This window comes from Chiloscyllium plagiosum, chromosome 6, assembly GCF_004010195.1.
Source record: "Chiloscyllium plagiosum isolate BGI_BamShark_2017 chromosome 6, ASM401019v2, whole genome shotgun sequence".
Taxonomy (NCBI): Eukaryota; Metazoa; Chordata; class Chondrichthyes; order Orectolobiformes; family Hemiscylliidae; genus Chiloscyllium; species Chiloscyllium plagiosum.
This window is the reverse complement of record NC_057715.1, coordinates 63,740,109-63,752,342: the sequence shown is the minus strand read 5'-3', so window position 1 is coordinate 63,752,342 and position 12,234 is coordinate 63,740,109. Positions and strand designations below refer to the sequence as shown.

Here is a 12,234-nt window from a genome sequence, read left to right as displayed (position 1 = left end):
CTGTTTCACTGGGAAATAGGAAACCCTCCCAAGTCGTTGAGGTGTTCATTATCTGCTGCATCACTTTCTGAAGGTGCTGCTGATCATGCAACTTACTCAATAAAAATCTGAAGCAAAACAATACTAAAATAGGCAATAGAAAATGCTGTGTGAGATATTTATTATTCACAGTAGAAAGCACATCTCTAATTTTCAGCAGCATATTACAATATCTTGTGATTTACCACAAACTGTCCAAAGGTACAGCCTGTATATAGTTTATGATTATTAGACACTTTCAAGGGATGGAGGTCCATTGAAGATAGTAACTGTTCTGTTGTGCCTCAGGGATTATTCCAAAGAGTCTGCAAAAAAAAAGGTTTATTTGTCATATTTTCATACAATATTTCAAAATTGTAGGTCAATTAAGCTTCCCAGATCAGACAGGGTGATGCAATCTGAGCATTAAATCAATTTCACTAGATTTCACTATATTTTAGGAGCATTATTCAAAGCAGTTGAGACTCAAGCCATCAAATGTTGTAACCAAATTTATTTATTACCAAAAACATCAGTTAAAGGCTTCAGTTTTTATCATCAATAAAATATTCATTTTATAATTATACACTTATACTGCAAAAATTCTATTATCCAAGTAGAACATAGAACATAGAACAGTACAACATAGGAACAGGTCCTTTGGCCCATGATGTTGTGACGAAGATGACGCCAAATTAAACTAATCCTTTATGCCTGCCCTTGGTCCATATCTTCCATTCCTTGCATATTCATGTGCTTATGTAAAAGTTCCTTAAATGCCCCTATTATATTTGCCTCCACTACCACCTCTGGCAACTCGTTCCAGACTCCTACCACTCTCTGTGTAAAAAACTTGTCCCTCACATCTCTTCTGAACTTTCCCCCTCTCATCTTAAATGTATTAGACATTTCAACTCTGGGAGAAAGATTCTGACCATCCACTGTATCCATGCATCTCATAATCTTACAGACTTCTATCAAGTCTACCCTCAGCCTCCGCTGTTCCACAGCAAACAACTGAAGTTTTTCTAGCCTCTCTTTATAGTTCATAACCATACTTCAGGCAGCATCCTGGTAAACCTCTTCTTCACCCTCTCCAAAGCCTCCATATCCTTCCTTAATGTGGTGACTGGAATTGAACACAATACTTTAATTGTGGCTTAACCAAAGTCTTATAAAGCTGCAACATGACATCCTAACCCTTGTACTCAATTTCCTAACCAATAAAGGCAAACATGACATATGCCTTCTTTACCACCATATCTACTTGTGTGGTCACTTTCATGAAGTTATGGAGTTGAAACCCAAGATCCCTCTGTGCATCAATGCTGTTAACTGTATACTTTTTCATAATATTTTATTTGTCAAAGTGCAGCACCTCACACTTACCTGATTTAAACTCCATCTGCCATTTCTCTGTCCATATTTGCAACTAGTCTACATGCCCCCGTATCCTTTGACAATCTTCTACACCATCCACAACTCCACCAATCTTTGTATCATCTGCAAACTTACTAACCCACCCATCCACATTTTCATCCAAGTCATTTATATGTATTACAAACAGCAGAGATCCCAGTACAGACTTTCCACGATTACCCTCTGCCTTCTGTGGGCAAGCCAATTCTGAATCCAAGCAGCCAAGTCACAGTGGAACCCATGCATCTTAATCTTCTGGATGAGCCTACCATGAGAAACCTTGTTGAAAGTCTTAGTAAAATCCATGTAGACAACATCCACTGCTCTATCCTCATCAATTACCTTTATCACCTCCTCAAAAAAAATCAATGAAGTTAGTAAGACATGACCTGTCCTGCACAAAGCCATGCTGACTGCCCCTAATTAAGCCATGCATTTCCAAATGCATGTAAATCCTATCACTAAGGAATCTCTCCAATAGCTTTCCAGACACTAAAATGAGATTCACTGACCAATGGTAAGGCATTTTATAAAAAATTATGGCAGTGCCTGACTTCTTTAGTACATTTCCACTGGAAGCTCATTGGGTGTACTTTAGAAGAATCACAATTTTGTTTCGGTGTTTACGGTCTGGGATGGACTCCCTGCCTGCCCCAAATACATTCTTACAGAAAAACATTGAAAGGAATAAGGACAATTAAGAGCATACTAATTAGACGCAGGAATAGGCCATTCGACCTCTTGAACTTGCTTCACCATTTTATAAGATCATAAAATACCTTTTAAAACGGCATCTCCTATACCCAACAATTTCTACTGTCTAACCTGCTTTCGATAGCAATTGGCAAGAAATCAAGGGACCGCTCAAAAACTACAAGCTTGGATGGGCAAGGTCTTGGACAGGTGTACTATTATGACACAATTTGTAGGATCTGATGCCTGCCTCTTTATAGATTCTGATTCGGAAATATATTCCCTCCCAGGGAATGATGCAGTTCTACTTTGTGATGGAGTTCCAGAAATATTGTTTTCTTTATTCATTCACGGATGAGGGCATCGCTGGCTATCCCTAATTGTCCGGAGAACAGTTAAGAGTCAACCACATTGATGTGGAATCACATGTAGACCATATCAGGTAAGTAGGACAGTTTCCTTCCCTAAAGGACATTAATGAACCAGATTTTTTTTTTCTGACAATTGGCAATGGATTCCTGGTCAGCTTAATTCGAGATTTTATTTTGAATTCAAATTCCACTATCTGCCATGTTGGGATTCGAACCTGGGTCTCTAGATTAACAGTCCAGTGATAATACCACTAAGCTATTGCCTCCCCCGAAGCCACTCCATCCATGCATTCACCCTGCCAATGACCAAACAGTCCATGCTTTTTATACGTCCTTCAAGAGAGTAGAGAATACTGTTGGAGATGAATGTATCAAGTGAAAGAGACTTGTTGAGAGGGAGAATTTGGAGTAGAGTTAACTGTTTGTGCCTAACTGTTAATAGTTTAACTTGCCTAGTGTAAAATAACTGGAGAATTGGAGGTGGGGGGTTTGGGGAGTTTGGAGTAATGGGGAGAGGAAGGTTTACTACAAGAATAATAATGGAGCATGTGCAAAAGTAGCTATAACTTAGAGACATCAGATTATATGGAACTGAAGCGTCAGTTTGTAAGGCTTCAGCAACATGTCCTCTCTTACCATGCCTTGTGAATAGTTATGTTTAATAAAGCTTGTTCATATTCACACAGATGATTATAGACCTCATACTTCTACAGCGTTTCATCATTGCAGCCATAATGGCTGTCACCAACACTTAAATTGGGCCTGTAATTTCAGCCCCTTCTTCCTTATCAAGCCCACCATTCCTCTTAGCTACTAAACCTGCTGTATAGCCAAGTGTAACCTCTAGGAAACTTGTATCCAGTGAATGCCTCCTGCAGGGAGTGGATCTGAACTGGTACTGATGATACTGACATCAGGAGGCCTACTCCGATGTTCTTCCTGGGTGAGACAGCAGGTTTGTGACAGGTTGCAAACTGTGCATATAAACTCTCATTCACCAGGACCTGAGTCGTGACTGCTCAAACTGGGTTCGGGTGAAATCCTATAGGGATCAGAGCTAAGTGGGCGATGGCAAGATTTCTGACAAAGTCAGACATGTATTCCACTGAGGCTGTCAGCAACAATTTGCTCCATGTAATATGCTTTTAACAAGTAGTATGGTGAGTTTCTCACTAGGCAGTGGCGAGTTGCTTGTTAAATGCTTCATTGACCTTCCATTAATATTCAGCTTTCTATTTCACCAAACTTGACAAACAAGCTAGAGGCTGAGAAAATACACTATGGAAACCAGAATGGGCAACTGGAGAATTCAACTCACTGCTTGCTCTGAGTGACAGAGACTGGGTACCATAATCTCAGCACACATAATGAGCAGCAGCCAGATGCACCCCACATCCATTGACAGTGGCATCTGATATGTGCCAGCCTCTTACAGCCCTCATGGCATATCTCTGAGAACGCTTTTGCACTACAATGTTGCACCTGGGGCTACAACAGCAACTATCATTGTAATGCTGCAGCAAGGACACGTAGCACTCATGGACATACGCCTAGCTTATGGACTGTACAAGGCTGCATCTCCAGCCTCCTCACTTGCTCTCACAATGCTCATTCACTCTGAACCTACCTGGATGCTCATAGCATGCCTGCCTTGCTTGGCCTTCTCAGCCTTAAGGCTCATATTACTTCTGAAATATTAAACAGAAAGGCAGAAAATTTGTCATGGTTATCAGCCTCAGTCAAAGTCCAGGGTGGGGATAGCCTCTGCTCAGGGTGTCTCGGCACAGTAAGTCAGGGGCAGTCTTTGATACAGTCAAAGGTAGCTCTCAGGCCGGCTGCCGCCCGGGCAGACAGAATCAGGAAGCTGTCCACATAAAGGGTGAGCAGCTGAATGCCAAGCAGCTCAGCTGTTACCTTTGATGTAAGAAGGGAGGTATCCCAAGTGAGTGAGGAGTCATTGCAACAGGATGTGAAAGTCAGTGGTGTCAGGGATTGGATTTGCTGTGAGTGAGTAAGGGAAGCTGTTGCAGGCAATAGTGAGGGTGGTAGAACAAAAGCCTTGGTGGGAGGTGGGTGCAGTAACAGCGATAGAGTGAGTGTGAGGTCTCAGAGAGACGATGATGGCACTTAGCCTGGCTGAGTGAAGAAGGAGATTGACCTTCTTCCAATGGTGTTCGGCACTCCTCCAGCTGGCTGAGTATGCTTTAACACAGTGAAAACCTCAGATGAGACTGGCATGGTTTGCTGTCGGAGTCTATACTGCTGGTCCTGGGGAAAGAAAAGGTGCCATCTCTGCACCATTCCATCCAGCAGGATTCTGCCTGCAAAGCCAGGGAACTGATACCTCCGTCTGCCATATCCGAGGCAAATATCACAAACCATACAGGGTAGCTCTGAGCTGACACTGCTTACCCTGATGTACAACGGCCTTTTAAAGATGGCATGGGTGCAAGGGATGCCAGTGAGTTCTGAGAGATCTGCTGAGTAGCACATGGTAATAAAGAGTTGAAACTGAACATGAGGAATGCCATAGGGCTGGGACAGCTAGTTAATGAGGCAAGTTTGGTAAGATACACGAGAAAACACTTTGTGGCAGAAATCCCTCCAAAAAACTTGATGCAACTCAGATTTATCCAAAAAGACAGAAGATCCAGCCTTCTCATCTTATCAGTCTGAATCGATTAACAATTCAGTTCCCAGAGCTGAATGGATAGTCTGTTTATGCACTTCATAGTCAGCCTCCTGTAAATACAGTTTGTATGTAATAAAATGAAAATACTGCCTTACAATAAGGTAGCTTTTGTAAGAAGAAATGTTCATATAAATGTACAGACGTTTCAGATGATGTTTTGTTTGTTGTGAATGCACATCAAATGTTCTTCCATTACGAGGCTGGAATTAACACTATAAAATATTATCATGTGTATAATACAATCCATTTGAAACTGATATGAATGATCAGTAATGTCATATTCAATAATTGCATCAAATGTAGCAATATTGCTGTATGAATATATACATACATCCTATACAGAACAAATGGCTTTCCCAGAGTCCCTGAGCCATGATGTGCAATAAAATCATGTAATAAGAAATCCTCAATAAAATATAGGGAAAATCATTACTCCAAGAGATGATTTAGGATAATTGCAGACATACCTTTTTATAAATTCTATTTTGTACAGGTTGTTGTTCCTGAAATGGAAGGCTTCTTTAATAATAGATGTCAGACGTTGTTTTGTAAATTAACTTTACAATGTCAATAATCTTTAGTTATGCGTCGTATGTTCAGGTTTCCCTTCTCCTGGGTAATCAGACAGCTTAGGTTTACAAGGCCCTTGAAGCAGCATCCCAAGAAAATAAGGTTATACAAGTAGAATGAGATAAAGTTTACTAGCATTTGGCTAAGTGTCAATTATTTCCAGTTTTATGGCCTAGCAAGACTTCTCAGATGGTGTTCCAAAGCTCACATAATTAGCTATGCACAGGCTGCTTTGGTGCTCTGCTTATTCTGTCCTTTCAGTCAACACAGGCAGAAGTACCCACTACTACCCGGACCTCCCAGGATTCCCAACTCTTATTTTTAAAATCCAGATGTGTGCCCAGTCAAGTGCCAGTGAGGGGTTCCCTTCACTGCGCATGTACCTGTATTTGGAAGGCAGCCAGAAACAAATACTTCTCAGGCCATATAAATAGCATGGCTGGCGTTTCATTGCAGGTATAAGTGCACATTCATAAATCTGTTGCTATTTAAGAACCAAGCTACTCAGCTTACCCATCCCTAGGTAAAAACAATGACTGCAGATGCTGGAAACCAGATTCTGGATTAGTGGTGCTGGAAGAGCACAGCAGTTCAGGCAGCATCCAAGGAGCTTTGAAATCGATGTTTCGGGCAAAAGTCCTTCATTAGGAATAAAGGCAGAGAGCCTGAAGCGTGGAGAGATAAGCTAGAGGCAGCAGAGAGCCTGAAGCGTGGAGAGATAAGCTAGAGGTAATCTCATTCCATCTCAGTGTCTTTAGAGAGTGCTACTCTTTCCCCAATGTAGCTACCATTGTCTCATTGTTCCATGAAGTACCTCACATACTGGAAATCCTTCAAACACTCGAAAACATTCATTTTTATCCAGCAATAGCAGAAATGAACAATGAACAAATTTACACACTGTATTTCTCAATGGGGCCAAAAGCAAACTGCTTGCCTTCTGAGCACCAACAAATGATCACTGTAGCCAACACTCATTGACTAGAATTAGGTATCAATTCAGTCCTGTCTGTCTTATTGTATTTGTTGAAACTGTGCTCTTTTATTCAGAACATAATATTCCTTCTGCTTCACGTCCTCATTTTTGGACTTTGAAGACTGCTGCTGTTCTTCCAGCTTTTCAGAGTCCAATTCTTTACCTCCTGTCCTGCTGCAGTTTGCACATCACAAAATGCTGGATTCTGCAATACACTCTGTCTGGATTGCATTGCAAGGATCCCCCTGTCTGATCCAAGCATCTGAATCTGTTCTTCAGGAGGCCTATCATCTGCTCCATGATAGCCCTGGTCAAAGAATGGGCTGCATTGTACCTACACTTGGCTTCAATTAGGCAAAAGTGAGGACTGCAGATGCTGGAAATCAACCGTTGGCTTCAGTCAGGAGTTTGCGAAATGGAGTCATTAGACATGGCTGTAGAGGGTAGCCCTGTCTCTCTGTAAATATCTTGGTTAAGACATCTACCTCTTGATAGATTAGCATATTTCTCCATACAGTGGGATACAGAGGACTCAGAAGAGGAGGGCCATGGAATTACTCTACATGGACCTTATTCCAATTAATACAAAACAAGCCTTGTTATGTAAATATAGCAGAAGATAGTAAGTGTTGATTTCTGATAACTTGTCCTCCCAGCTCCACATCACCAATGAAAGGCAGCATTACATGGAAGAGCAATTTGGCAAATACCGACAGTTCACGATGAGAGGGAATCAGCTTTGTGTCCTTGTACAGCCTATGAAATCCTGGGCAAATTTTGTGGCTTGCAGGTAGCATTTTTAAGGTCATCTGTGATTACTTCTGCTTTACAGAGATGACTACTATCAATCAGGAATGACCAACAACATGGTCAAGATTGTTTGCGACCAGTACACCACACAGTTTGACGCTAACTCTATTTTGCATGTACGATGCTACATTATAGATGACTTCAATATGAATTGTTAAAGTGTCTAATCAATGCAATTGTCCAATGAAGGATACCACATCATTCCATAAGAAGAGCCCATGTGCTCAGACAGAGAATAAAACACTCAGTCCTCTCACTCCAAGTCTGGTCACAAAAGTTTTTCATTTCTGGTGCACAATTACAGATTGTATGAATCTGGAAGGCCACACAGGTCACATTTGGCACAGTGAGTTGCAGAGTCTGCCTGGGAATAAAGTCCCCACTCCCCTTCCACAACCTCCATGCTTCCTTCTTCCTGGTACTCCACATCCAGTTCATTAGTACTGACGCTTTCAAATTTTTCCACGTGCCTCAATGACTTTGGACTTACCTCTCAACATCAACTTCAGAGCCCAGGCCCAGCAGCTAATTTATGCCAACCATCATGGCATAAGGCCTCTTTCGAGGTTGGGGTGAGTAACTTGCCATCCGGCAGTAACTCCTGGCCTTCATTGCTCTATCATCTCCCCTCTTTGTTGAGTTTCCCCCCTTCCCTGCCTGCTGTCTTCAATTGAGTTCCCCAGCTTCCCTCTGACAGCAGTGGCTGCTGATAACCCACCCAGCCTTTGACGTTAAGTAGGTACACCCGCAGGACTGTTCGTGGCCCACCCCCTTAACCAACCTAAATAAATAACTCACCTGATGAATGACCAGACCCCTGATTGATCTCTGTGCAGCACTTGAACTGACTTAACATGACTCCCTGGACTGGCTACACTGGGAGCCACAGGGCTGACTGTGGCCCACTGTGGCTCTACAGTGGCAGACTGTAGAGGTATGGACCCCTGGCCTGATCTGACCTTCTCAACAAGCTGACTGACCATGCCCAAGCTCCTGGCCTGATATTGGAGGCTGCCCTTGACTTATTGTGCCTGGAAGGTCTGACTGAATGGTGACTCCCTTGACTACTCCCCTTAGCGTTTGAAAAATAACCATTTGATTGAAAAACATGCAGTATATGCTGCTGGCCCATGGTATATGGATGAGATTGATACCTTGCAGCAATATGTCAACTCCATTGAATTAAAACTGTGGACAACCATGACAAGCTGCCTGTCTTTGTGCCTTCCCTAAAAGACAGCTCAAGACAAATGTACTGTGAGCCTGTTAGCTCTGGTTGAAGGTGTAAAGTGTAAAAAAGCTATACAAGGCAAAGTAGAACTGGTGTATTCCAAAGTGCAGCACTGATTTGCAGGAGCATATTGCAAGGGGTTAGAAATGTGCCATGAAGATACAATGAGGCGGATGTATGTTTGATGCCAACATCTGTGGATGCAGGGTGCAGATAGTTGCTGCTCATGGAATATGCCCTGGGACATTGGCGACTGCTGAGCCAGATGAAGGGCTGGAGAGGCAAGTGGTGAGTTGCAGTTGCCAGGTACCTGCTCTGACTTTCAGGTCAGGAATTGTCACCATCTAGTTTCTATCCAAAAAGTGGGAGAATGGAAAACAGAATCTCAATGAGATGAGATAAACTAAAAATGGGATGCTGATAGATGTAAAAGGCCTCACCTTGCACTATTCAACACTTGGTAGATAAATGGAGCTTTTTGTTCTTGTCATTGAGAATTGCTCATTTCTGATCTCACCTGATTTTACCAACTTTCTTGCCAATACATTTATCAAATATATACCTAGCCCTGACCTGATGGGAATGATGTCAATGTTGATGGGTAAGAATGGAAATTGGCCGAGGAGTCATGCAATGCTAGGGACCCAAGGGAAGGATTCCCATTGTAAAGATGGATTTGTGTTGCATCGGGAGATAAAAGTTTGTGAAAAAGGGAGATAAAGCTGGGTCTGGAGACATCCAATAATCCTTTGCAAAGCCTGTGGAAGTGGATCCTGCACTCCTGTTCCAGAAGAATTTCAAATGAAAGTAGCATTCTAGAATCTATCTTCACCTTCACTGGAAACTCTTCTACTCTGAGAACTGGAATAGTTCAAGAGGCAGCTAAAGGGCAATTAGGGATGAGCTATAAAAGTTAGCTTAGCCTGGAATGCCTATATCACACAAACAAATTTTTAAAAAATTCTCCCAGTGTCTGGACAATTGTTCTTATATTCATTTTCATAGAATGGCGTATAAATTAGAAACTTAAGCTGCTTAGGCCATATGGACTACTTATGTTGGGTATTCTATTGAGCAGTAGTCCTAAGTCAATATATCACACTGATCCCACGTTTTAATCACCTTTCCTTCAATCACCTATCTGAACAATTATTAATAGCCGACCTTAACTCTGTTTAAGTCGCTGATTCACAGGTGTGTGCTACAGGCTTATAAACCTCTGCTTCAGAAGGTTTCTCTTGCTCTAAATTTGTTATCACTTGATCTTATGTCTCTGTCGCCCTTCTCTCAACCTTACAACTGCAGTCACACATTTTACCAATCATCCTCAAACTGGTAGGAACATTGCTTGACTGGGGCAATTTATTTTGTTCATTCTTGGGATGTGGGTTTCACTGGCTTGGTGAGTAAATAACACCCATCCCTAGCTGTCCTTGAGAAAGTGGTGGTGTGCTGCCTTCTTGAATTGCTAGAGTCGATTTCCTGTAGGTCAAACCACAATGCCCTTGGGGAGGGAGTCCAGGATTTGACTCTACCTCACTCAAGGAACAGCGACATATTTGAAAGTAAGAATGGTGTCTAGTGTAGAGAGGTACTTGGTCATGTTCCCATGTAACTGCTATGTGCTACAGGTTGCAGATTTGGAAGTACTGTTGAAGAAGCCTTGGTGATTTACTGCAGTAAGCCTTGTAAATGGTATGTGGGGGAGGCAACTGCCCAGTGGTACTATCCGTGGATGTTAATCCAGAGCCCGGATAATGTTCTGGGGTCCTGGGTTCAAATCCCGCCATAGCAGATGAATTTGAATTCAATAAATATATGGAATTAAGAATCTAATGATGACGATTAATTCATTGTCAATTGTTGGAAAAACCCATCTGGTTCACTAATGTCCTTTAGGGAAGGAAACGACCATCCTAACCTGGTCTGCCTACATGTGACTCCAGATCCAGCAATGTGGTTAACTCTTAACTGCCCGCTGGGCAATAAATGCTGCCTAGCTAGTGACATCCCGTGAATGAATAAAGAAAAAAAATGTATTGCTGCTACTGTGTGCTAGTGGAGAAGGGTAGTGGATGGAGTCCTGATCAAGTGTGTTGCTTTGTCCTGGATGGTACTGAGCTTCTTGCATATTGTTGGAGTTGCACTCATCCAGGTGAGTGAGGAATATTCTATCACACCCCTGATTTATACCTTGTACTGGTGGGCAGCCTTTGGGGAGGTGGGCTACTTGCTGCAGAATTCCTAGCCTCTGGCCTGTACTTGGAACCACCTTATATGGTTGGTCCAGTTCAATTTCTGGTTAATGGTAAGCCCAAGATGTTCTTAGTGGAAATTCAAGTGATGCTAATGAATGTCAAGGGACATTGGCTTGATTCTGGTCAATGCCAATGATGTGAATGTTATTTGCCATTTATCAGTGCAAGGCTGGGCATTACCCAGGTTTTGCTGCACATGGGCATGAACTCTTTCAGTACCTGAGATGTTGCAAATGATGCTGAGCCTTGTGCAATCTTCAGTGAATATTCCCACTTCAGAACTATGATGGAAGGAAGGGCTTTAATGAGGGAACTGGTTAGATGTGGGACATTACCCTGCGGAACTCCTGCAGAGATGTGCTTGAGCTGAGATGATGGACCTCTAACAACCATGAAAGTTTGGAGAGGTGGGCATGCCCTGAGAGTTCTCAACATTGAGACCCCATGAAGTCTCATGGCAAAGGTTAAACAGGTTAGGATTCAACCTATTGGAATTTAGAAAAAATGAGAGGTGATCACACTGAGACATATAGGATTCTTAAAGGGCTTGACAGGGTAAAAACTGAGAAGATGTTTCCCCTCATGGGAGGGTATAGGGCCATAGGACATAGTCTCAGAATAAAGGGATGCCAGTTGAGGAGGAATTTCTTCTCTCAGAGGAGTGGGAGTCTTTGGAACACCTTGCCATAGAATGCTCTGAGGGCAGAACCCTTGTATTCATTTAAGGCTGAGATTGATAGGTTTTTGATTAGTAGGACAATCAAGCATTATGGGGAAAGGGCAGGAAAATGAACATTAGGAGTGTCAGATCAGCCACGATCCAATTGAATGGTGGGACAGCCTTCAGGGGCCAAATGGCCTACTCCTGTTTCTATTTCTAATGGCCTTAAAGTTAATTTTATGCCATTTTGTGACTTGTTTTGTATAAATGTATCTTATTGTCTTATTTTATTTGTCTTTAATTAACTGCATGGTTATGTCTTATAAGGCAACATAGGCCGTAAAAACTCAGCACAGTCATAATGTTTGATTCCAGGTAATCATATGAATAAGGTCTAATGCAATTCCTGTAAAGCTTTTGATGTCTATTTCATTGCAGAACAAAGGAAGACCCTGTATAATCTTCACCTTTCAAAGTGACTGCTATCTTACGGAACCAGTCAGCAGATACCAGATATCTGAAAGATGACCGGCAT

General features: G+C 42.2%; 1 protein-coding gene across 2 annotated transcripts in view; it reads right to left on the bottom strand.

Annotated features, from left to right (window-relative positions):
• Positions 1-153: 153 nt before the first annotated feature.
• LOC122550641 (neuromedin-S-like) overlaps positions 154-12,234 on the bottom strand; it is a 28,114-nt gene continuing 16,033 nt past the window's right edge. For both annotated transcript variants that reach the window (XM_043691700.1, XM_043691701.1), the window contains one exon: positions 154-344. In XM_043691700.1, coding sequence (XP_043547635.1) covers positions 324-344 — 21 coding nt within the window. In that variant the 3' untranslated portion in view covers positions 154-323. The remainder of the gene's footprint in view (positions 345-12,234) is intronic.